Source organism: Epinephelus lanceolatus, chromosome 2, assembly GCF_041903045.1.
Source record: "Epinephelus lanceolatus isolate andai-2023 chromosome 2, ASM4190304v1, whole genome shotgun sequence".
Lineage (NCBI taxonomy): Eukaryota > Metazoa > Chordata > Actinopteri > Perciformes > Serranidae > Epinephelus > Epinephelus lanceolatus.
The window spans coordinates 47,542,244-47,568,745 of NC_135735.1; the positions used below are offsets into that span (position 1 = coordinate 47,542,244).

The 26,502-nt window shown below is 40.3% G+C and overlaps 1 protein-coding gene across 8 annotated transcripts in view; it reads left to right on the plus strand.

Annotated features, from left to right (window-relative positions):
- Positions 1–814: 814 nt before the first annotated feature.
- Positions 815–26,502, plus strand: part of cttn (cortactin) — a 31,163-nt gene continuing 5,475 nt past the window's right edge. Inside the window, exons 1-14 of one of the 8 annotated variants that reach the window (XM_033619114.2) lie at positions 816–952; positions 3,507–3,602; positions 3,727–3,800; positions 3,891–4,020; positions 5,959–6,069; positions 7,998–8,052; positions 10,258–10,368; positions 11,239–11,349; positions 14,012–14,122; positions 20,640–20,750; positions 24,229–24,284; positions 24,361–24,430; positions 24,539–24,786; positions 25,210–25,324. In XM_033619114.2, coding sequence (XP_033475005.2) covers positions 3,522–3,602; positions 3,727–3,800; positions 3,891–4,020; positions 5,959–6,069; positions 7,998–8,052; positions 10,258–10,368; positions 11,239–11,349; positions 14,012–14,122; positions 20,640–20,750; positions 24,229–24,284; positions 24,361–24,430; positions 24,539–24,786; positions 25,210–25,324 — 1,384 coding nt within the window. In that variant the 5' untranslated portion in view covers positions 816–952; positions 3,507–3,521. Of the gene's footprint in view, positions 1,023–3,506; positions 3,603–3,726; positions 3,801–3,890; positions 4,021–5,958; positions 6,070–7,997; positions 8,053–10,257; positions 10,369–11,238; positions 11,350–14,011; positions 14,123–20,639; positions 20,751–24,228; positions 24,285–24,360; positions 24,431–24,538; positions 24,787–25,209; positions 25,325–26,502 lie in introns of all 8 variants that reach the window. The other 7 variants (XM_033619106.2, XM_078162132.1, XM_078162128.1 and 4 more) reach the window with 7 other exon arrangements.

Genomic DNA, 26,502 nt, shown 5'->3' on the forward strand with positions numbered 1-26,502 from the left:
CTTGTCTACAGCAGGCAAGAATACAATTCAACAGCTATGAAGAATAAAGCTTCTAATGACATATTGATAAAGAATAAACATTTACATTAATTTATATAGTGCTGTACTTTGTTGAATATTACTGTTTTCCTATATTTGGCAAAGTTCCCGGGAAATGATAGTAAGCTATTAAAAGCATTCAGCCCCTTTCATGTTTTATTGTTTTGTAACATTCTGTTAAGGGGGATTTAATGTTTTTCACACTGATCAACAGGAAAAGACCCTTTCATGTGACATGTCAATGTAAAAACAAGAGTTAAGTAACCAAGCACTGCTCTCTACACAAAATGTGTTAGGTTTGTGGTCAAAACTTTTGTGAGGGTTTTAAATATGTAGTGGGACAATGCCACACATGTTCTTGAATAGCCTGAGGAAGGTACCAAAGAGATCAATTGATTTGGCTGCCTCCAAATTCCCGAGGTCCCAGTCTGAGTAAGTGTGGTGTTACTTCAGAGCAGGCTCACCACCAGGGGGGGTCAAAGGGTACAGATGACCCCGACCCAAGGCCCAAGGTGCCCCCATGCAAAGGCCTATGCACCACTCACTGGTGGTGCTGAAGTGAGTGTAGTGGGTGGCCCAGTTTGGAAGAGTTTCTCCCCTTGTCCATAGCTCCTAATGGCTGTTGACCGTTGCGCCTCCTTTTATCTGACTTGGCTCTGACCTGTAGAGGCATGGACACAGGACCCCTGGGGGTGTCCTGCGTTTGGCACCAGGCAGAGAGAGAGAAAAGAAGATATATTAATGTTTAAGGAAAAAACAAATAGGATTTTACAGTGAATCACCAATATCTTGCATCCCCCGCCCATTTGTGACGTCAGCGCTGGCGGAGAACGGGATACTGGGAGAGCCGGAAGAGCCGCGGACAGAGAAGGAGGCAGCAGATCCCTGTACTGGCCCTCCATCAACGCTTCAGGTGAGAACGGACTACATCCACCAGGGGGGATCTTTTTTTAAACTCGGTCTAGACTCTGGTCGGAGCTACGGTGAGTATTAACGCTTCATCTGGAGGTTTTTTAAAAGGTCTACCTGTGGAAAAAAAAACCCTCACCAAGCTCGCGCTGAGTCAGTGAATCATTCCAGAAGGCATGTTAGCTTTAGCCAGCTAAGCTAACTGGCAAAACTGGAACAGGAAATACCACTGACGCACAGCTACCACTATTCCCGAATCTGGAGCTAAATGAAGCACATTTTACCGTTTGCGCTCCACTTAACGTTAAATCCCCATGTGTCGACATAAGCATTAATGAGGAATACATCCTGTTTCCAAAGCCTGTCTACTGGTGAAAACCCAGAATACGATACGCAGACAAATGTTTCAGTGTTCCTATTGAGCCGCTGTGGAGAAAAAACACCACAGGAATGCCTATGTAGCTGTGTTGAAATGGGGGAAATAATACCTACATCTGTGGGGATGAGAGTATTTTTTATAAATGTGGCCTGACCTAACGTTACTTATATTGAAGCTAACTAACCGACCTAAGCTAGGATAAACGAGCTAACTTGTGTCCCTTTACTGAAACAACATCAATGCATCGGTCTAACTTGATTCTACCAGCTGCTCCCTGTTATCCAGATTGCATTTACGCCTCACTGTCACGTCTACCCGCACTTTTCCTCCACCGGACTGGTCAGAAAGACTAAAAGCATTGTGGGTGTTGTATGATGGGTGCGGTTGTGTTGTCCTGTCAAGTAACTGACACAATCAAAGTTGGGACTCGCCAGTCTGCTTCCTGGTCCGGGACAAGGAAACTATATTTTCCTTGGTCTGGGGGAGTTTTCCTTTGTCATGTCTGCAGAGGTGACTGAAGCCATGTCTCCTGCAGCCTCTGATTAAAAACATACGCTGATTGCCCATATTGTGCTGAGTCAGACTTTGGGATCGGTACAGAAAGCTTTTGTCTCTGTAAGACGCCAGGTTACTTGAGATCCAAACTAACACTGTTTATCATGTCCCCACTCGCTCTGCAGCATCTAAATTTAGTGTTGTCACTATACTAAAACTTTTAACTTTCACAGTCAGTGAAGTACATTCAGTATTGAACAGAACAAAAACATGTCCAAGTCTTCATTCCCTCACCCAGCTCAGGTTGTGAAGCACTACCTACAAAACAGAAAAAAAAGAAATGAATTATAATGATAAATGAAAACAATATGTTTAATACATATAAATAAGTTTAAAAAAAAAATAGTAAAAAATTAAAATATACCAACAACAGGAGAAAGGCGGGAAGGGGCTGGGGATTGTTCAGCCCTCTTCCATGTCTGGTGCAATGTTTAGCAGGTCAGTATATTCCATAAAAGGGTTCCAAATTCTCTGGAATCTCAGTTTCTCAAGTTTATATCACATAGAACGTCCTTAATTCAACAATCATGTGTAGGGGGAGAAATGTGCTTCCATTTTAGTATATTTACAGTAGGGTTGTGAAGGCCAGGGCTCGCTGGGTCACGACAGGGAGGCCAACGTCAGGCGGAACGCTAAAGATGTCAAATAAAGAGTAAAGGGATTTATTTTAATTTTTTCTTTCTTTTGAAAGATAATCGACCTATAACAAGTCTGTAACAAGACAATGACAACTTTTTTTTGTAAAGGGGAACAGCAGAATGACTCTCGGAAACATTAGCAGTGACAGCGTGATAAAGCACAGTTAGTACTGGTGTATCAATACTGCAGAATATGAGTATTGAAACAGTTTCAAATAATAAGAATTGATATGTATTAAAGTGATATTTTGACAACACTGTTTAACTGTAGGTTAGTGTAATTCAGGGTGATAGCAGCTGGTAGAGAATCAACATCTCGCTTTAAGACAATTCATCATGGAGGGTGCCTCTGTGGTCTAGGCCATATATATATATATATATATATATATATATATGTATATATGTATATATATATGTGTGTGTATGTATGTATGTATGTATGTATATGTGTGTGTGTGTATATATATATATATATATATATATATATATATAGGTATGTATGTATGTGTGTGTGTGTGTGTATATATATATATATATATATATATATATATATATATATATATATATATATATATATATATATATATGTATGTATAAAATGGCGACCTTTGGGACATCGGTGGCTTAGTGGTGGAGCAGGCGCCCCATGTACAAGGCTGTTGCCGCAGCGGCCCGGGTTCGAGTCCAGCCTGTGGCCCTTTGCTGCATGTCATCCCCCCCCTCTCTCTCTCCCCCTCACGCTTATCTGTCCTGTCCATTAAAGGCAAAATGGCCAAAAAAAATCTTAAAAAATAAATAAATAAATAAATAAAATGGCAACCTTTGAGACACAGGCAGAGCTATTCCCAGTGCTTTTGAACATATCCCATGGCCTTCTTCAGCTAAACTTATCCTCAAAGACATAAGCTTTGAATCTGGTCTCTCTGCCTGTATAAAGTATGTTTTGTTTTTTTGTTTTTTTCAAATTACCTTTTTCTTGTGTTCAGTTTGTATCAGTAAGGATGTGGAAGGCAGCAGCAGGACAGACAGCCAATGTGACTGTAAATGAGGACGACGACTGGGAGACTGACCCAGACTTTGAGGTACCTATGCATGCTTCTTCCTCCCTCCATTTCCCCTCTTGTGATCCTCACTCCACTTTAAGTTCTGCTCCATCTTTCACCCTCCTGACAGCATTTCTTGCCCTTTCCATTCCTGAATTTTTAGAATGACGTATCAGAGAAGGAGCAGCGCTGGGGGGCCAAGACGGTGGAGGGCTCAGGACATCAGGGGCACATAGAGTAAGGAAGCAAATCATTTTTCGTTTGGTATTAAATGCAAGGTGGAAAGCGCCAAAATGTGTCTCCTGACTCTTTCCTTCCTTGGCATAGTATCCACCGACTGCGTGAGACAGTGTCGACAGAGCACACCAGTTTGAAGCAGAAGGAGTTGGAAACCATGCCAAAGGCCTCACATGGATATGGAGGAGTATTTGGAGTGCAGCAGGACCGTATGGACAAGGTAAGAGTGACCACATTACCTGAGGTCACAGATGTACTGTTAGATGAGGCTGGAACGGGCAGTTTGTTTTTGCTTTCACATACACGTGTCGCCCTTTCAAAGAGTTGTGTCCCAGGTTTATCACTGTGTTGCCTGATGATGTGGTGACATGCAAAAGTAATATTAAAGATGACCCAACAATCTCACCCAATGTCCATTTTGGAGCTGTTCTGGGATGTACATCAGCAGATGGATCTCATTCTACTACTAGATGGCCTTTTAAGAGAGAGAGAGAGTGTGGTCATTCTGTTAGCAAAGTCAAGTATGAACTTAATACTTAAAGGTCCAGTGTGTAGGATTGTAGGGAATATATTGACAAAAGTAGAATATGATATAAGTGTGTTTTCTTTAGTGTATAATCACCTGAAAATAAGAATAGTTGTGTTTTCATTACCTTAGAATGAGCCGTTTATATCTACATAGGGAGCAGGTCCTCATCTACAGAGATCGCCATGTTGTACAACCATGTTTCTACAGTAGCCCAGAACTGACAAACCAAACACTGGCTCTAGAAAGGGCCATTTGCATTTTTGCTTCGGACATCGTACTTAGAGGCTCCTCTGCAAGAGCAGCATTGGAAAAACTGATTTTTTATTAATATCAAGCAGGAGAAGTTTCAGCTGCTTGAAATCTGTAGTCCTCACTGCTATATGCCACTAAATGTTCCTAAGATTTACACACTGCACCTTTTTAATAGGGAAACATTTTGGATAAAGCGTTACATTTTTGGTGAAATATCATAATCATGACAAGTCCACTTGAAAAAGGAACTTGGCATCCTTAAAATGCCTCTGTGTATTTGGATTACTGTAAGCTGTCTTCATCTTTAGCAACGTTGCGTTCTTTTATTGTAAAAACTGAGACCTTTAGTCTTAGCATAAAGACTAAAGGTATAAAGTATTTCACTCTGGTTTGATATCCCAGTCCAGCTAGAAATTAGTTATATTAGGCTGTAGCCCTCATCGTTGACTGTTACTCAATCTTTTGGATTAATGAAGTGCATAGTGGTTCATCATTACATTTGAGGCATTGCAACAAATACAACCGCAGGACAATCTGTGCAATGATTTTTGTCCTAATGTACCTCCTTTGACTTTATTCTGAATATGCTGGCTGTGTACGATGTGCGTTAAAAATAGCTAGATAAATAAATTCTTATCTGATGCTGCTGAGTGGTGAAACTGATTTTGCTGTAAGTAGTGGCCTTTCCTGCAGCTGATGCTGAATATGAACCAGCTTGCTAGATCCTGGTTTGTATTGTTTTGTAGCTTTTCATATTTTCTTTTTTCTTTTTTTTTTTTTAAAGATTTTTTTTTTGGGCATTTTTTGCCTTTTTAATGGACAGGACAGTTAAGTGTGAAGGGAGAGAGAGAGAGAGGGGATGACATGCAGCAAAGGGCCACAGGCTGGACTCGAACCCGGGCCTTTGCAGCAACAGCCTTGTACATGGGGCGCCTGCTCTACCACTAAGCCACCGACACCCCAGCTTTTCATATTTTCAATAAGGGCTCTTACTGAAAATCTGAGAAGCTAACGTCATTTTCACAAACCTAAATGACCTCCGATTCTTTTGAGCCTCTGCACCAGTTTCTCTGATGTTCATCTCAGTCTGTGTGTTTGTGTGTAACAGAGTGAGGCAGTTGTGGCCATTTCACACGCGATAATCTTTCCTGGCAAGCAGCTCAGTCTGTCCACACCTTTCTCTCTCTCTAGCCCTATGGTCATTGCAGTGTGAATGTGATGACTGAGCACTGTTTACACCACACTGTGTGCATCTGTGATGAGTCAGATGTCGCCACTTCAAACAGCTGGCTGTGTTTTCAGCCCTTTTGCTCTTCTCAAATGTTCCCCTTATTATGTTTTGTAATTTTGTCCTTTTTTTTTTTTCTTTTTTCACAGTCTGCTGTGGGTCATGACTACCAGAGCAAGCTGTCCAAGCATTGCTCTCAGACAGATACCTCCAAGGGTTTTGGAGGGAAGTTTGGAGTGCAAGCTGACCGTGTTGACCAGGTCATTTCCTGCGACTGACCACTCAACAGTGCTGATGACATCTCCATGATTTCAAACATGGCTTTTGTTGGTGTTCAAAATGTTATTCTTCCTCTTAAGGAAACGACCCACCTAGGGCCGTATTCACAAAGCTTCATAGTGCCAAGAGTTGCTACCTAGTGACGAAATTCTAAGAAAATTCTTAGAATTGTGATGTTTTCTTAGAATTTCCCCTTAAAGTTAAGACTAGGTCCTTGTAAAGATAAATGTTATTCACAAAGTGTCTTAACCCTTAAAAGAGCTCCTACGGTGAAAAACTGTTAGGAGCAGGGAGGAAGACTTTAAAGCGATTTAAGAATTTCTTAATCAGTGGAGAAAATGGCAGAAAGACAAACAGGAAGGAGAAATATTCTCCAAACACTGGATGACACAGAGTAAATGAAATGCTACAGATTAGATCACGCAGGGATAATATTTGTGGATGATGTTATTAGGGATACGCACACATTTCCCACCTAACGCTATAACATTGGAAATAAAATGATCACGATAATAAGTTATTTGAAAAACTGGAAAAAGGCAACAGTGCAGCAGTGATAACTTGTGGCTGTCTCAACCTTCCATCAGCAAAGTGATCACACTATCAATGACAACACTTTGACAGTCTGCAGTTCATTTCATTTCCACTGGGTGTCCACACCTTGCAGGCTCACAGAAGGGCATGTCTGTGGCAACCAATCACGCCACACACAGAATGCATTACACCTAGCAACAGGATCAACCGCACCTCCTCACTGAGATAAAAATTTCTGCTAATTCCTCGCTCAGAGTTGCTCTTAGACCTTTCCTAAACCACTCCTAAGCTAGGAATCCTTACTGAAAATTTTTACGCTAAGTTAGGAGCTCTCTGAGTGTGTTCTCAAAATGTTTGTGTATACGGCCCCTGGGCTCCAGCAGTTCCAGAAAATGTTCAGAACCAATACAGTTTGTGTCCAAAGCCTACATTTAGATCTAACATCAAGAGTAATTGCACTGTTGTACCACTATGCCGATGAAGGTTGGTGCTAGAATGGATGGAGAGTTGCTCTGCTGTGATTGGCTGTTATGTCATCAGTTGTCCGTGCTTGCACGAGTCAACGCAAGTGTTAATTTTGACCACAGCCATAAAGCTTTTTCTGTCATGATGGCAGGACTTTCTCTCCAGCCCCGGGAACCCAGAGTGGCTCTATTCCATAGTCCCTAAGCAACCTCCAGCAGGCCACACTGACCCAGGCTGTGCTCTGCTCCTCCACTAGAGAACCAGAGTGAGGGTTGGAGGTCCGGAGTTCGGCGTGGTCTGTGCCCAGTGTCCACATACCCCTGGATATGGAGCCTCTGTGGCCGGAGGCATTATGTTTTTGGGTTGTCCCTCCGTCCCATTCTTATGTATAGGATATCTCAAGAATGCCTTGAGGCAGTTTTTTTCAAATTTGGCACAAACATCCACTTGGACTCAACAATGAACAGATTATAATTTGGTGGTCAAGAACACTGTGAACTTGACTGATTCACAGATGCATACAACTGCAAAACGGTAATTCAAGTTCTTTTGTATTTATTTATTTTTTTTTGTATTTTGTGTATTTCTTGCCCCTGCTCTCTGAACTTTTGTTCAATATGATAGAACAACGTTTCGTGCTTTAGCCAGTTACAGTCCCTTTCTGGACCATCCATTCTGCCATCAACCTTTGACAAACCCTTATTTGAAAGTAGCAAGTTCTGAACTGGATCAGATATAGAAACTGTTATATTTTACCTGTCGTTGTTACATTGCGTATTTCAAACTGACCTTGTAAGTCTAAATGTAGTTGATATGACTGTGGTTGGGATAAAACAAATAACACATACAGTAGTACAAGGGGTAAGTAATGAGTAGAATAATTGTTTTGCTTCTTCCTCTCTCATTCCAGTCAGCTGTTGGGTTTGAGTATGCTGGGAAGACGGAGAAACATGCTTCACAGAAAGGTGATGTCGCAACTTGTCTTTTCACACATCTGTTTCAGGCCCAGATCACTTGTAGTTTATTTTGACAGACTCCCAGTAATATGCTGTTATATCAGGGGCATGGAACCAACTTATGGACTCAATGGACACATTAGTCATAACTTTATAAATTCACATTCTATCTTTACCCTTTTTATCAGCCAGTTAGATTTAACCAGCAGCGTAAGCTTTTCAAATTGCCTACAGGAAATACATTTTCCAGGCACAGTTTGATGTGCCTCTGGCTGAGGACCAGCAGTACCACATGCTCAGAACCTGCTTGATCTCTGCTCTGCCAGATCCTGCTGTACAGACAGACTAAGTTTGAGAATGTGTTGATGGTGTTTGCTAGTTAAGCTGTTGTTTTCTCGTTGTTTTCCTCCGTTACCGTGCAGTTTGATAGTGACATGTTTTATTTTTTTATTTTCATGGCTCTGTACTCCAGCACATTACATTTGATTTAAAACAAGTTTAAGGTTTAACTTTGAGCTTTACAGGTATTTAAGAGTGTGAACACCCATATTGAGTAAACAGTGTGGAATTGTGTGTAAATGGAGCGATGGTTTTTACATAGTTTATGAGAGAAAGATATAAATACATTCAGATTAAAGCTGAAATTCAGTACTTTAGCCTCATAATCACTGTAACACTTGAGGTCCATTGTGCTGGAATAGAGCCAGAACAAAACTACTTTTAATACTTACACACTGCACTGTGTACAGTATGAACAGTGACCCCGGTGCTCTGGGAGTCCGCTCTGGCTTTGTAGCGTGTAGTATTTTGAGATTGCATTCCCATGACCCTGTTTTGTCATCACCTTTGTGTTGCATTCATTGCCTGCACAGAGGTGCAGAACATTTGCCCAATTCCAATGGCTTCTTTGTAGTATCACTGTTGCAAATTTCCCCGCTGTGGGACAAATAAAGGATTATCTTATCTTTAACAACAGTGCAGGTATTCTTCTGTTTTCACCACTCATTGGACAACACACAGCCTGAGTGTATCTCTTTAAAGGAAGTGGGTATAGAAACAGCATGACATGATTGTGTAATAGTTACAACAGTGAATATATTTTTCCTCTCACCTGTAGTGCTGTTTATCAGTCTAGATTGTTTTAGTGTGAGCTGCAGAGTGTTGGAGATATCAGCCGTAGAGATGTCTGCCTTCTCTACAGTATAAAGGAACTAGATGGCACTCAGCTTGTGGTGCTCAAAGCACCAAAAAAAACATCTGAAAAACTCAACAGCAATGTCTCTTTCCAGAAATCCTGACGTGGTTACTCAAGATAATCCACAGACCTTGTGAGCAGTTTCATTTAGGAACAGTTTTCTTTCTACCAATTTACACCTACCAACAGTATCACCGCACAGAACGAGGCATGCATCTACTCATGGACGAGAGGCTGTGCTCCTGACAGTATGAGATGTAAACATTAATGGTGTCCTCCTCGGCTGAGCTGTAACGTTAGCTAGCTCAGTAGTGCTAGGTGTGCTAGCAGTAGATGCACACTTGGATGGATTATCTTGACCGGGTCGTGATTTCTGGAAAGAAACATTGCTGTTGAGTTTGTCAAATTAGTTGTTTTTTTTTTGTTTTGTTTTTTAGCGCTATGAGCAAGTGTTGTGTGATATAGAGAAAAAAATATCACAACATGTTTACTAAATACCTAAATATTGATATGGTGAGGTTGACTATTGGTGGTCACATACAATATTTACACAATGAGATTAAAAAAAAAATCATCAGTAATGTGGGTATAATAATTAAGTGGGTAAAGGCAAATAATAGAACAGTCACTTTCCTGTAATGCAGCCTTTAAAACCAGGCAATACTTATGATAACAAAATATCCAAAATCACAGACAATGTCAAGTCTCATATCACAATATTCATGGAATAGTCAAATTGCCCAGACCTAGTTTGTGCACCACAAGCCGAATGCCATTTAGTTCCATCACCTTCATGAGAAGGCAGACATCTCAAAGGCCAATATCTACACTTGACATCTAACATCAAATAAACTAGATTAATAAACGGCACTACAGTTAAGTCTTTAGATTCTGTCTTAGCTCTAGCTTTTGCCAGTAAATGTTAATAGAAAATTTGGAATTGGGCTGCTTCAGGACCACTGCTTCCATGCTGCTTCACCCTGACCTTTGACCCTTGCCCCCCCTGCTTTGCTGTGTAGACTACTCCACTGGGTTTGGGGGGCGATACGGCGTACAGGCAGATCGTGTGGACGAGAGTGCAGTGGGCTTCGATTACCAGGGCAAAACCGAGAAACACGAATCCCAGAAAGGTTTGTCTAGACATCCTGCCATGCAGCATTCCTATTAACCCAGAGAGATATGGAGGGAATGTGGCTAGTATATACACACTAACACACACACACCAACCCAATAAGCGCAGCTCCACGCAGGTCCTGACAAATCATTATTTTGCATTTCTTCTTTGTCCTGCATTCCTCAGCCTTTGCTTGCTTATGTAATGTTGCAAACAATGTTTTTTTTTTCTTCGTTGCCTCTGTGATGTGATGTTTGTGTCCCCCAGTTTCAAATAATAGATTTATTGTGTTTATAAGATATGGCACTCAATACATCTGCCTCAGAGGACTTTAAGAGCTTGGGAGTCTTTTTGGACCTAGGTGGCCATGTTCTCTTTGAAACGCTGTCTTCTGAAATGTGTTCCTCCCTGCCTGTCTCAGATATCAGGTGATTGGCTCAGACTTGCCAGCACCTTCCACTCTGCTGCTGGTCTGTGGCTTGGGCATGCCCCAGCTGGTTTTCTGGGGGAGTGGGATATTTTAATATGGTGTAATTTTCAAACATGTCCCTTGTTGCAAAGGTTTTCTACCAGTTCACTCTTTCTTTTTCTTCTTAAAGTGGCAGATACAACTCAGATTGCACAGATTGCTCTGTTGGTTTATATTGGGCTCTTTGTTCATGTGTTACAGGTAACATTTACACTTTGACAGAAAAAGACTAAAAACATAACACCAGGATACCCTAGATAAGCTGTATTAATTTTTGACAGTGCAGTTGCATGGGGAGAGAAACATTTGGTAGTCAAAGACCTGTGTGCAGTTGGTAACCTCTGTTTCACCTCTTCCTGTCTTAACTTTGGATTTTTCTCCCCCCATCTCCCCCTCCTCTGCTCTGGCCATCGGCAGATTATGCCAAGGGCTTTGGCGGCAAGTTTGGTGTCGAGACCGACAAGGTGGACAAGAGTGCTGTGGGCTTTGAGTACCAGGGCAAAACCGAGAGGCACGAGTCACAGAAAGGTTGGTATCATCAAAGTCACAAGAAGAAAAAGATATTGGTCATTAAATGATGAATAATTTCAGTAATATTCTTGTAGTTCATTCTCACCAGTCACAGATTAATTACTTCAGATTTGACAGCTGCTTCTGTTGTCAATCAATAAATCAATCAATTTTATTTATAAAGCCCAATATCACAAATCACAATTTGCCTCACAGGGCTTTACAGCATACGACATCCCTCTGTCCTTATGACCCTCGCAGCGGATAAGGAAAAACTCCCCAAAAAAACCCCTTTAACGGGGAAATCCTTAATCATTCACTTGATGTCAAATAAAGATGAGCTACTGAGATTTGGGTAAACTAAAGTAGTATTGTTTACAAAATCTCAATTATCAATGCGTGGTGCCAGTGTATGATAATAATAGTAGATCGTAAACAACTGATCCTGTGTTCATGTAGTAATATATATTGTCTGTTTATTGAGATAAACTCTTTCCTTGATGGAAATACAACATACAGACCATCAAATTGTCATCAGTATGTTTTCAAAGTAATCAGCATATTTACTTGCAGTTTGTTTTGATCAGTTTTTGAAAAGAAAATTATGACTAAATATGTTTGCCAATGACCTTTTTTCCTACGACAGTGACAAGATGACATGGACATTATTAAACACTAACTGTGACTTTATCAGCATGAAATATTTTTGACAAAGAAAAATGGGACTAAAATGTAGTTTTTAAAAACTTATAAAAAAAACTTTCCTTATTATTGTTAACAAAAAAGCTCAGACAAAATATTAGGCTAATTTTTATTTCTTTTTTTCAGTGCAGCGATTTCATTTCCTGCACTCACATGCCATATCAGGACTACACCAGAAGCACACAATGGCCCTCATTTACAAAATGAACATACGACAGAACGGGCGTACAGTCTTTTTCACGCAAAGCTCGGCATTTATCAATGTGAATGTGAGTGGGGGCTGCAATCAAATCTCACATCGGATCTCAACTCGTGTTAGCAAGTTTGAGTGGTGTGGATTTTCTCTGCAGCATAGTAAATCTGAGTTGGAGAATTGTTATTTGACCATATTCTAAGTATTTGCAGCCACATTTTAATCACTTAAAATTTTTTAGCCCATGACAAAATATTTTGTAACAGCCTACAGGCAGATTGATAAGTGAGGCCTGATGCTTTAGTCGAGGATTTTCTTTTAAATGTCATCACTTAAGACAAGCCTTCATCAGTGTAGCCTTCATTGTAATGGAAATGCAGATCCCTGTCAGGCTGGGCTGATGGGCCAAACCAAACCAAACCAAGCCAAGTTATGCCAGCTCATGACTGTCAAAAAGGGTTATTACTTAATTTAAGTAAAAAATGACAACAGCGGGACGTGGGAGAAAGAAACAAGGTGATAGGCTAGACTCAGTTGACTAAATGTTCAATATAATCTAACGACTAAAACAGACTAAAACATTAACAGTTTTTTTGTTGACTAAAACTAGTCTTAAACAGTTACAGTTTTGTTTGACCAAGATAAGACTTAAATGCCCACACTTTTAGTCAACTTTAATTTAACACAAAAAAAACAGGAAGTGGTTGACCAGTGATGAAAACTAACAAGGACATTTGACACAGGACTAATAAAAAATGACAAAATGAAGACTTGTTTTGATTACTCAGTACTCTGCTGCTGATGTGGTATCAGTCTCCAGAGGGCCTGGATGAGTCACACCCTCTTGTCTGTCTTGACTTGTCTGGACTCAGCTGCTACACAGCAGAGCAGCTTCACCTGTACTTTCTTGTTGGACACACCTGAGCAGACTTTCTTGCCTGGTTGGCCAACTGCAGCTTACACAGTAAATATAGGCTGATGTTGTAGATGACCTCAAGAATTTCCAACAATGCATCTGGCTGTATTTGCTTCCTAGGTTTGCATATGTGGTGTCAGCTACGATAACTGGGTCACATGCTCTGATAATAGAGCCAGCTATTTCAATGCAACAGTCTTAAAAGAGCCTGTGAAAAAGGCTTACATCACTTTCGAAGTTTTAATACTGCACACGTGAAGTTTTGACTGTGTTTCTAAATATTTGCATCACACAACCCCTTCAGTGATAGGAGTTTATTAAAATGGCACAAATATAAGGTGAAATTTATTTTTAATATATTCATCCTAAAAGGCATCACCTACTTAACATTATAGAGATATTAGTAAATATTTCCCCACAAAGATGAGGCACAGTTTAAATCTGCTGTAAAACATGACAAAATATTAAGGCATTTTTAAAGATTAGCCACTAGCAGTGTGGTAGTTATTTAATATCTGGTTAATATATGATTAGAAGCAGTGTTGCAAATTAATGACAGAACTGTTTTATGGCATATTTGCATTTAAGTTGTTATTTTTGTGATAAATTACCTTAATATAGCAGGTATTTAAACAGCTGAACTAGCCAGGAGCAGACATTCCTATCAGCTTATTTTATCTTTAACCAGTTTGTTAATGGAATTACCAGGAAATATACTGTATTACAATGTATCACTGATGCAACATAACAATAGTGGTACTGTGATTGTGTCCATATCATACAAGGTAATTAAACCAGATGACAACATGTGGTCAGGTGTCAGAAACCTGTTTCGGTGTTAATGTCTGCTTCTCTCTGTGTTACTGCAGACTATGTGAAGGGCTTTGGTGGCAAGTTTGGTGTGCAGACGGACAGACAGGATAAATCAGCGCTGGGATGGGACCACCAGGAGAAACTACAGCTTCACGAGTCCCAGAAAGGTACTGCTTCTGATTTGGTTTGTATGGGTTTTAGGAGACACACAATGTGTTTTAAGCAGAACTCATCAAAAAGAATATACAGGTATAGGGATGCCCATACCCAAATGATATTATATCCTTAGTGTTTAGGTCTACTGGAAAAGCTTCCATTTATTTGACTAATGCCAAATAAGGTATGAGCCCAAGCTGGTGGTTTCAGTGTTTACTGTTCACAGCCGGGGGAAAAAAATCAACACCAGCTACCAGCATAACACCAATTATCTTCAGCTGAAGCTTGCAAGCTTTTATACTCCACTTGATGTAGGTTTGATAAACAAGTCTATTATCAGATTTAGTAAGAAATGTTATGTATAGGAAGTGGCTGCTGAATGTTATCATCTATCATAAACAACAGACAAATGGAATATTGACATTTTAAAGAGTGTTTTCAGAAAACTAAATGTCTGATTAGTGCTGCTTTATATTTCCTTTGTTGAAAATCTCCCAATAGCTGTTACTGTTTTCTATTTAAGAAGAAAACCCCCTGATACTCACACTTTGTCTTGTTTGAATTTGCACATCAAACCCTCCATTTTGACTTTTGCTAGATCGTTGAACAGGGAGAATATCCACCAAACCTCAGCCTTTGCAGGGTGTCTGCTTTGAGTTTAGCACACAATTTGATTTCATTGTAAAAAACCTTTGTTCCTCCTCAGCCCTGCACCGCAGGTCTGATGTGGTTTGGTTGTGGCTTTGGATGTGGTCTTTCAAAGGTTGACAACTTCCTCAATTTGCGGGTTAGAAAAAAAAGGCTCAGATAGAGGAAGTGAAACCACAGCTCAGATTTGTATTTGCATGAAGCTGATGGTGTCATTCAAAGCAATTCATAATAATGTCAATGCCACGCAGCAACTGACTGTTCACAAACTCTTCTCCACATACAAACCTCTGCAGCTGGCAGCAATAGAGGCACTGGGCCTAATTCATTAATAGTGCGTATGTACAAATCTGTGTTTAAACCGTGTACAAACTTTTTAAACACAAATCCAGGATTCATCAGTATTTACATACCTGGATTTGTTTGTACTCTGCAAACGAATTCAGAACTGCCATAGAACATGTGTACACAGAAATGGAAAAGGCCCAGCTGTCTTAGCAAATGTAAATACACAGATTTTAACTAAATGCCTAGCATATTAAAATTTCATTCTTTTAAAAAGGCTTTAAAATATAACACTATTTAAAGTTGTTAATTTACTTATGCATTGGAAGAGTAGGTTAAATAACTATGAAAGTGATGCCCTTTCACCCTCACCAGTTGTTGTCATTATTTAAATATTCATATTCATTATGTACAGTATAATCTACAGCATGACAAAGGCATAAACATAGTTAGCAAGGAGGAAACAAATGTGGTTCTAAGCACTGTGGCGGATCCCTGAGAATTTACCCACAGCAAGGCTGAAATTAAACATGTGTGGTGGTGGTGGTGCTGGTGGTGGTGATGATGATGGCGTCTTTTATGACAGCCATAAACTGGCCTGTAACAATCCCAATGTGAAGCAACAACTAAGATGAGAAGCAGCAGAGACCTGGACCAGGCTTAGCACAGCACTGCGTTCTCTGTGATACACCTCTGCGCACACCTATTTTTGTAATGAAGAGAAATGGGGATGTGTCCTCTCCTCACATCTTAGTCCTTCCCACCTGAGATGAGAGTGGAGGAGGCAAGGAAGAGACGTAAGGAGAGAGGCAACAGGCATTTAACAAAATTAGACTTCAGTGCTTTGGAGTGTCATTTTAAAGCAACGTCAATTAAATATGACATGTTGCTCAGTTGTGTCTCTGGCCTCTCAGGTGCTGGAAAGACTTCGGCATAGGATACACCTATGTATCCTCACTCATAGCTCCTACGGCAAGCTTCCTCTCGTGCTTCTTTCATATTGAGATGTATATTAAATTTAAATAAATTTAATTAATAAATGTAAATTTAATTATAGTTTTTTTAAATAGTTTATGTAGAATAAGTTTATAATTCATTATAGATTGACACTGTTTTACAAAACCATGATGGAGATGGGTTTGCCTTATTTAGGGCGTGTATGGAAAATAGCCCCATTTTTGTTTTAATGTGAGTTGTTCTTTCAATCAATCATTCAATTTTATTTATAAAGCCCAATATCACAAATCACAATTTGCCTCACAGGGCTTTACAGCATACGACATCCCTCTGTCCGACATCCAGCGGATAAGGAAAAACTCCCCAAAAAGCCCCCTTTAACGGGGGAAAAAATGGTAGAAACCTCAGGAAGAGCAACTGAGGAGGGATCCCTCTTCCAGGACGGACAGCTGTGCAGTAGATGTCGTACAGAACAGATCAACATGATAAATTAACAGCAATCCGTATGACACAATGAGACAGAAAGAGACACAGAGACAGAGAGAGATGCAGGACAGACAGTAGCTTACAACAACATTAATGAAAGTAATAATATTATAATTATAATTACGGCTGCTGTGGTACAATATGTTGAAAGTATATATTTATATCTGATAGTATACATATGTGACAATAATCATATTTATTACACGGCTCTATTAAATGCTGTATTCTGATTGGTCAGTCGCGGCATTCAGTGGTCTGATATTACGGTCATTACACAGTTGCTATGTAGCCCAGCATTGCTAGGGACACTGCCCTGCAACACTGCAGCTGTCAAACAACTTCCGAGGGAAAAAACAGAAATGGCTAATTTTAACATTTCTTTTAACTTATTTGGAGAGTAGCTACAAGGATTTTGAGGGATGGGATGCCGCTGAAGAAAAAGAAATGGAGAAGGAAAGAAAAACGGCACAAGGAACTGACACCTGAAGAGCTTCAAGTGATAGAGGAGGAGAAAGATGAGATAAATACAAAAAAGACAACAAAATGGGCTACTGTACTAAACTATACTGTACTACTACTACTATACTGATGGACTTTCTCTGCCAAAAACAAAAGAACACGGATTTGAATACACACTCAGCAGTCATGCTTAATGACATTTTACGTGAGTTTTATGCCTCGGTTCAGTCCACTAAGCCTGGGTGAGTACAAAACTTTCACCAAAAGTTGTCGAATCCGGTCGGTTTTAATGCACTTCGCGGAGGCAGACAACATTATTTATTTAACTGATAATTAGCCGTGTAATAAGCTGGATAATGTATAATGAGCCGGTGAATACTGGGAAAATAACTCCCTTCAGGGGAATAGAACCCCTCCACTGCGCGTCGGGGTTCTATTCCCCTGAAGGGAGTTATTTGTTGGGAGTTATTTATCTGTCGGGAGCACAAAGGCTCCGGAGAAGAAGCCGAGTTAGTGACATGCAGTACAGCTGAGTTAGCGAGATGCAGTAACTGGACATGAGTGTTAGCAAAGGAGAGAGAGAGAAGGAGAGAAGGTGCCCGATGTATTATAGGAGGTCCCCTGGCCGACTAGGCGTAAGTCAGCCTAACTAGGGGCTGGTACAAGGCAAGCCTGAGCCAGCCCTAACTATAAGCTTTATCAAAGAGGAAAGTCTTAAGTCTAGTCTTAAATGTGGAGATGGTGTCTGCCTCCCTTACTGCAACAGGAAGATGATTCCACAGGAGAGGAGCCTGATAGCTGAAGGCTCTGGCTCCTGATCTACTTTTGGAGACTTTAGGGACCACGAGTAACCCTGCGTTCTCTGAGTGCAGAGTTCTGGTGGGATAACATGGCACTATGAGCTCTCTAAGATATGACGGAGCTTGACCATTTAAAGCTTTGTAAGTTAGGAGTAGGATTTTAAATTATTTGAACATGGGCGTATTTCCAGGTGGCAGTCGGGCCCCTTTCTTCAAATTTGTCACAAACGTCCATTTGGACTCAACAATGACTTTGTTAAGTTTTGGTAGTCAAAAGTGGTCACTGTGACCTTATAAAACATGTTTTTGGCCATAACTCAAAAATTCCTACACTATTTATGGCAAACTTTCACACAGATATTTAATGAGATAAAATGATAAAGTGATGACATTTTATACCCCAAAGGTCAACTTGACCACTTTGACATTATAATGTCTGCAAAAACACTTTTCTGGCCATTTTTCTACCTCAAAACTCAGGAACAGAAGGGGAGACATTTGGTCACTACTCAACTGGTGACACTAATCTTGGGTGTCCACCTTAAAACTGTGCTGATTGTATAGCTCTTCTGTGCTGCATCAATGGTGCATACAACTGCGTATATAAAAAGAACTGAATACAGTTTTAGAGGCAAGTCACCATTGATTTCTATGAAAGTTGTTCAGTGGCGCATGAAGCCAAAAATGTTTAGTTTCAGTCGTATAAAATAAATTGGATCTTCTGCATTGTGGGGCCCATAGAGTAAGCACAGTAGAGAGTTCTGCCGGCCGAGCGGTTGACTTCTGACTTAGCTTCAATGGGAACATGTTACTGGACCAAATAGATCAAATCCTTATAGTGAAATCAGTCATTTCGCAGGGGGTTGTGATGCTCAAAAAATGTATCCACTGATGTACAGATGTCTCTTTCCCTATGTAAGTCTATTGTAAAAAGTTATTTAGGGGCCCCATAGCATCATGGGATGGACCTGGTTGCTGTAATTCCACTTTTGACCACTATGTGAAATTGGCTTCAAAGCCTGGTGCACTTCTGTGGGCTTGGTTTGTACCTACCCATTCCCATGAAATGTCAAGCAGCATACCGTTTCAAATAAATATCCTGCAATACAAGCAGAAAAAAAATGGTTAGAGTTGTGTTTTAAAATGTGGAGGAGTACAGTTGCAATCAAATTTATTCAACCCCCATTGCATATTAGGCCTATTAGCAAAATATACAATTTCTCAGCTGTTTGCAATGAACAAATTACACAAGAACTGTTTAAGTAGTTCAATAAAACTAATATTACAATGGTTTTGATCCAAATTCAACACAAAATGCTACTTTTAATGACTACTGCAGTCTCAAAATTATTCAACCCCTTCATGACAAGCATCGTCAGTACTTAGTAGAACACCCTTTTGCTGTTATGACCTGCTGCAAACGTGATGCATAGCCAGACACCAGCTTCAGACAGCATTCCTGAGGAATCTTAGCCCATTCCTCATGGGCAATGGCCTCCAGTTCAGTAATATTCTTAGGTGTGCGTTTTGCAACCGCCTTCTTCAAATCCCACCAGAGATTTTCTATGGGGTTCAAGTCAGACGACTGTGACGGCCACTCTAGAATCTTCCATTTCTTCTTCTGAAACTAAGCCTTGGTGGACTTTGAGGTATGCTTGGGATCATTATCCTGTTGGAAGGTCCAATGACGCCCAAGCTTTAGCTTCCTCACAGACGGCACAACGTTTTTACCTAAGATTTCCTGATACTTGACTGAATCCATCGTGCCCTCCACACGCTGCAGGTTTCCAGTGCCAGAGGCAGCAAAGCAGCCCCAGAGCATCACTGAGCCACCGCCATGCTTCACTGTAGGCCGGGTGTTCTTTTCAGCATATGCTTCATTCTTCTTCCTCCAGACATACCGCTGTTCCATAGGCCCGAAAAGTTCCAGTTTTGTTTCATCACTCCACAGAACAGAATTCCAAAACTTCTGTGGCTTATTTATATGGTTTTGAGCATAATGGAGCCGACTTTTCTTGTGCTTTTGGGTCAGTAGTGGTGTACGTCTTGGAGTCCGGGCATGGAGCCCTTCGGTGTTTAGTATGCGCTTTATTGTACAAACTGAAACCTCAGTTCCTGCTGCCACCAAGTCTTGCTGCAGGTGTTTTGCAGTCACTCGAGGGTTTTTTGTTTTCTGTTCTTGTCTACTTTGTTTATTGCAAACAGCTGAAAAATTGTACATTTTGCCAATAAGCCTAATATGCAATGGGGGTTGAATAATTTTGATTGCAACTGTACATCTAAATCATAGATAGTTTAAATTCTAGTTTTTAAAAAGTTCATTGCCTAATGTGACATGTCTTGACTGTATATAACCCCTTTCCCCACTTAGGAGGTTAACTGCTCTACAAATATGTACAACTTGGCATTTTCAGTGTGGTTGACCTTGATTTGAAAGACCACATGTTCCCAGCAGAGTCACTAAATGTCACAAACATTTTTCTCTCCTGAGAGCAGGCAGGTAACGAAATTGGCCAGAAATAGAAACCAGGTACAGAAGAAGGAAAGATTCATGTTGTGCAGAGAGAGGAAGTGACTTCCTGCTTAGACCACCTGACGGGAGTAGGAAGGTTTTCACACCATGATCATTTTTAGATTTTGGCAGTGATTTTAATCAAGGAAGTAGAATGAAGATCTTTGAGGCTTTCCCCCGGTTCCCTTTTTTAAAACCATACTGTGTCTCCTTCATGTCTCTGAGTGTTTGAGTGTGTACTGGGTGTATATAAATCACAAAAGGCCAGCCCACTCTATCATTGTCTCTATATGTTTGTCTGTTTATATGTATGTACAAATGTCTTTGTAATTTGTGTTGGTGTTTGTCTGTCCATGTATGTGTGTGTGTGTTATATTACAGACTATAAGCGTGGGTTTGGAGGGCGGTATGGGGTAGAGGTGGAGAAGCAGGACCAGTGTGCTCTGGGCTATGAGCACAAGGAGAACCTGGCTAAGCACGAGTCCCAGAAAGGCACAGATACTCCCCCGGACTACCCCACCCCCCACCCCAACATACAAGCCCACCTCCCATTTCAAAAATCCTTTCTTATTATCACCCATCTTTTTGCAGAAAAATACTCCCTCCTAGCTTGTTAATGCTTCTTTGGCACTGCTGTCTCATTCTCCCTAACGGCTGTTTTCTGTTAAGTGACAGACACGCCTTCCTTTCCTGACAGACACACCCCTGCTGTCAAATAACCTCCATGACCCGTCACTGTTACACACCCTCACACCTCTGCAGCACCAACCGATTAATGTGAACAACATAGATAAGCTCATTAAAGGCCACCCAAATTACAAAAAACATACATATTTTCTCACCTTCTTCTGGTGGCATGAAGCCATGCAGATAGTTAGGTTTGCTGCTGAGACTTCTGCCACCTCACACTGTACAAAGGAGGTGAATTCCCAAAATTATATTTCACAAACTAAATTTTTTTTTTTTTTTTTTTTCCCCCACAAACAACCTCTCAGTTAACTGAAATAATCTGTGGCTCACACACAGATAAGATAGAAAATAAAATAGAAACTAAACGCTGAGTTTCAGAGTTCACTTTTAACCTTGCAAACACACCCCAAGGTCTATTAAGAGGCCATTTTGGAGTTTTTGATCATATTACATGATGTATCAGATGGAGTTGCCCAGTTGTCAGCGAATTGTAAAGATTTGATTTAAAGTTGTTTTTGTTCTTTTAGAGTGCTTTAAAAAAAACTCATATAATCATCATATAATATAATGTCATATAATAATATTATAATAAATATATTACTTTGTTTCACAAAACAGAAATGATCTACATGTCACCAAGTGAAAATATGTGTATCTTGTGATTTGGGTGGAACTGACTCTAAAATATGAGAAAAATCACCACTTTCTCCACTTCTTAGATCTATACTCTTACTATTCAGTTCAAGGTCCATTGTGTAGGATTTAGGGGGATATATTGGCAGAAATGAAATATAATATAATAGGGGCGGGAATCACCAGATGCCCATGCTTCATTATTATCACGATACACTTCACATGCGGGTATCCTGCTATTTGAATGGCAACACCCATGGTAGAACCATCAGAGCTTGGGTACGGCTGTGTCGGTGAAAAAAACTCGGGACAGAGTCACATACCTGGGTTCCAGTGTTTTTAGCACGTAAGAAAAGCCTTTGTTTTCAACAACGCTATAGACGCAGATCTTTGCACATGAAGTAGGTCATGGACTGTGTTATTTTCTTAGCTCTCTCAGAGTTGGATGGTAGTTTTGTCAAGCTAAGTGTCCAGTGTTAGTTGATTGTTTGGCAGTGCGGATTTAGCATTAGTTCGGTTGTCAGCGGCTAACGCTATCTCTGGATGGTGGCGTATGAGGTGAGCCCCCATGTTCATAGTATTCTCAGCATATTTTGCTCTCATATGACATTACTTGCAAATCACGTCATACCCAAGTCCTCCTTTCTTTTCATGTTGAAAAAATCCCAAATAAGTCCAGACTTTGATTTAAATGCAGACGGTGCCTCCATCTTTGTTTTGATGGACCTCCTGCTAAATGCTGCTGAATAAGACCTCTGCTGACCTCACCAAGAAAAAAAAACATCAGCGCCATCTAGTGGACCGAAAAATAAAATTCATTTTAATATTCTAGTACCAAATGTTGTATTAAAATATGTTTTTGCAGAAATTAATGATGTATACAATAGAAGATAGATGCTTGGTGGCTGAGTATCAATACAATTTCACCACGCAAAACATTGCGATAGTATGCTGTATGGCTTTTTCCCCTATAATATGATAAGTATGTTTTCTTTAGTGTATAATCACCTGAAAATAATAATTGTTTTTTCATTACCTTTAGAATGAGCTGTTAATATTTACAGAAGGAGCGGGCCCTCGACTACGGAGATCACCATGATGCACTGCCATGTTTCTACAGTATCCCAGAATGGACAAACTAAGCACTGGCTCTAGAAAGGGCCATCAGCATTTTTGCGTCGGCCACAGTAGTTAGCAGCCCCCGCACAACGTGCAGCGTCAGAAAAACACAGATTTTGTAATATGAAACTGCTTTATTTAGTGTTTTTTGCAGTTTAAATCACCTGCCCTATTTGTTTTGTAGAGGCAGAGACCTTTGCGGATAATTCTGCTCCTGGTGAAAACCTCCTGAGGAATTCCAACTGGGAGAAGTTTCAGCTGGTTGAAATCTGTAGTCCTCACTGCTAGATTGCACTAAATCCCCCTAAATCTTGCACACTGGACTTTTAAGCTACTGTTTCTGGATGAAAATTGGCAATTTAGGCAATAATTAATCTTTGTATTTCTTGTGAAGCAATCGTTTCTGTCGGGTCTGTGCTGCTCAGGTGCTGCTAATTTCACCCAAGTCCTAGCCTTTTTTCCCATCATTGTTTTATTTGATTTTTTAATAACCAGCACTGAATGAAATAGTTTGTGCAGAGCATTCTCTGCTACAGACAGCCTTCATTTTGGGCCAGGTAATGTCAATGAGTACGCAGCTTGATATAAATATTCTCCAAAACAAGCCCAAAAGTTAGATGTAGAAATTAAGTGGTCTGAACATTACTATTGGGGCTGTGCAGCCTTGTGTTCAGTTCATTGTACAGTAAAATAATGTTGGCATTAATTTCCTTGATTTTTTTAATTCAACTAGCAATTTTGCAGATTTTACAAGTATACTGAAAGCAGTAGAAAGGGAGAACTGACAACTCTTGAATATCTCTTTATGCATTACAAGTATTATTGTTGGCGCGATATTCAGCGTTATAGCATATCTCATATTTTCCTCATATCATGCAGCAAATGCTATATTATATGAAGAGTTCCATTCTTTTATGTGGTGTGTAGTCACACATTCATATAGCAGTATTTATCCTTCACTTGGTTCCTCCACCTCCTCGATCACAACCCCTACTTTTCCTAGCACTGCCATGATGCTGTTTGTTTGCTTCTGCATTTATTGTGTGCATGATGTCGTGCAGCCACAGTGCATTTTATCAAGTCCTACTGCTGTGACCACACAGAGACATGGCTGATCTATAATGCAGAGACTGAGCCAAGATGGCTGCTTGACCCCAACTATCTGGCCTATGTTCAGATTCTTCTTATTCAGTTTTTCTGCTGTCACTGTCTGCATACAGTTTTGTTTTTGGTTTGTTTCTCCTCTCTACAGGTTTGCATGAGCTAATCAGCCCGTCCTTTTGATTCCAGCACTTCTTGTACTCATCACTTCCCGTGAAACCAACCACAGTCTGCTTTATCTGAACTTCTGCAGACCAGAAAAGCTTATAGTTTTTGTCTGTTATAAAGAAGGAAAAGGCTAAATCAAATCAAATAGTCCTGTGAGTGTTTTAGGCTCTGCTCTGAAAAACAAGTTCTGATGCTGACTGTGGTTGGGCCATTTATGTAAAGCAGACACTGACCGTTACTTTCTCCTGTTTGTTGCCAGATTATTCCAAAGGATTTGGAGGGAAATTTGGTGTCCAGAATGACCGGATGGATAAGGTAAGGAGTGTTCGTGTGTTATGTGTTATGTTCGATGTTGAGAGCATTGTCTCACATCTTTCTGTCTGTTTGACAGAGCGCAGGGACTTTTGAGGATGTGGAGAAGCCAGCCTCATCCTACCAGAAAACCAAACCTGTGGAGGCTGGTAAGCATTCTTCAACATCAACTGCACCTGAGTCAGGACAGTGACTTGAGTCAGGACGACGTGTGAACTCATCACATTTCTTTATTCTCCCCATTTTTCACTCATCAGCTGGCAGCAGCACAGGAAGTATCAAGGCCCGCTTTGAGAACATCGCCAAGCAGAAGGAGGAGGAGGACAGGAAAAGGGCCGAAGAGGAGCGATTGCGTCGACAGGCCAAGGAGAAGCAGGAGCAAGAGGAGGCGCGCCGTAACATCCAAGAGGAAGCCAAGGCCCCCTCTCCTGTCCCTGCTGCAAGTCCCAGTCCAACTCCAAGCCCAACTCCACCAGTCCAGCCAGCTGCTGCTCCCGCATATCAGGTGGGTCAAGCAGTTTTTTACAGTATGTCTCTCTGTTTTGGGCTAAAAGCTACAAAATGCAACATTTCAGGTAGAGACACAAAGAACCTGGTCTGTCATTTTTCTAATATTGCAAAGTAAGAATGGAGGAAAAGATGCTGCAGGCAAACTAGTTATGTAAAGACAGGTGGAAAGAGTACTACAATATTGCACTCAAGTGAAAGTACTGTTACAAGCCCGATTCCAAAATAGTTGAGACGCTGTTTAAAGTATGGTTTAAAACAGAATGCAATGATGACATTTATTCAGTTGAATACAGTACAAAGACAGTTTATTTGGTAAAACACTGAAACTGATTAAGATGAAAAATAATTTTATTACTCTATGCAATTTTAGTACTCTATGCAGAAATCATTAAACAGATTTGGTTTGCCTCATTTAAAGACAGAGCAAGTGTCCCATGATGCTGCTGAGGAGAATGGAGAGCAGCTGTACGAGGTGGACCCACAGAACCAGGAGGAGGAGCTCTACCAGACCCCCGAGGAGACGGCAGCAGGAGGTGATGCTCATTTAATTTGTGTTGTTGGTGACTGTGTCCTCTCTCTCTTTAACCGGGTTGTTTTACGGAAACAAGCCGATGTTTGGCATTTTTGCTTGTCTCATGACTTATCTTAATCACTTACAAAATCAAAACACTTTTTTTATTAGTAATTATGGAAGTATAATTTTATAGTTCACAAAAGTGGAAAATTGCAAAAATAATGGAAACACCTGTCAGTATAACACAGTACAATCCAACAGCTTAAACTGCAAATCAAATTCCTGTCAAATATTATCTGTGTTTATTGAGCTTTGAAATGATTGAAAGGCCAGCAAGTTGTATAATAAATGACATCATCAAGTAGGGGTGGGAATTGCCAGAAGACCCACAATACAATATTACCATATTATTGTGATATTGCAATACAAGTATTTTATTCTCATATGACACTGCTTGAGAATCGCTTGTGCATTTCTTATTTCTTTTTCCGGTGCCTCCATCTTTGTTTTGATGAACTTCCTGCCAAATGCCACTGACTGAGACCTCTGCTGACCTCACTAGGAAAAAACTCAGCACTATCTAGTGGACTGAAAAAGCAATTGATTTTATTTTTCTAGTACCAAAAGTTGTATTAAAATGTGTATTTGCAAAAATCAATAATGTGTAGGAAAAAAAAAGATTGATACTTGGCGTCCATGTATCAGTACAATATCACTGTGCAAAATATCAGTCTACTTTTACTTATACATTATATTCCCAATGAAGTAAGTCTCATCAACAGACTCGTGTATAATAATGCCATTTTAAAAATCAATAAATATTATGCTAACCTACGTTTGTTGGGGCAACATGTGAACATGAAGAATTTTCTTCAGGTTTAGGCCTACATATTCTCAGATAAAAAAACTATTTGCAAAAAAACCCCAACAAAGGCCTGTTTGCCTAGTAACATTTTAATTACAGCTTACCTCTGTCCACTTGAAATCAAATAATTTCTCCTTCACTTTCATAAAATAATGAAGATACATTTTTTAAACAGAAGGATATGTGAAAATTTGGGGCATCGGTAGCTTAGTGGATAGCCAGCACCCCATGTATAAAGGCGAACGGTCGCAAGTTCGACTCCAGCTTGCAACCCTTTGCTGCATGTCATCCCCCCACTCTCTCTCTCCACCTCACACTCTTCACTCTGTCCT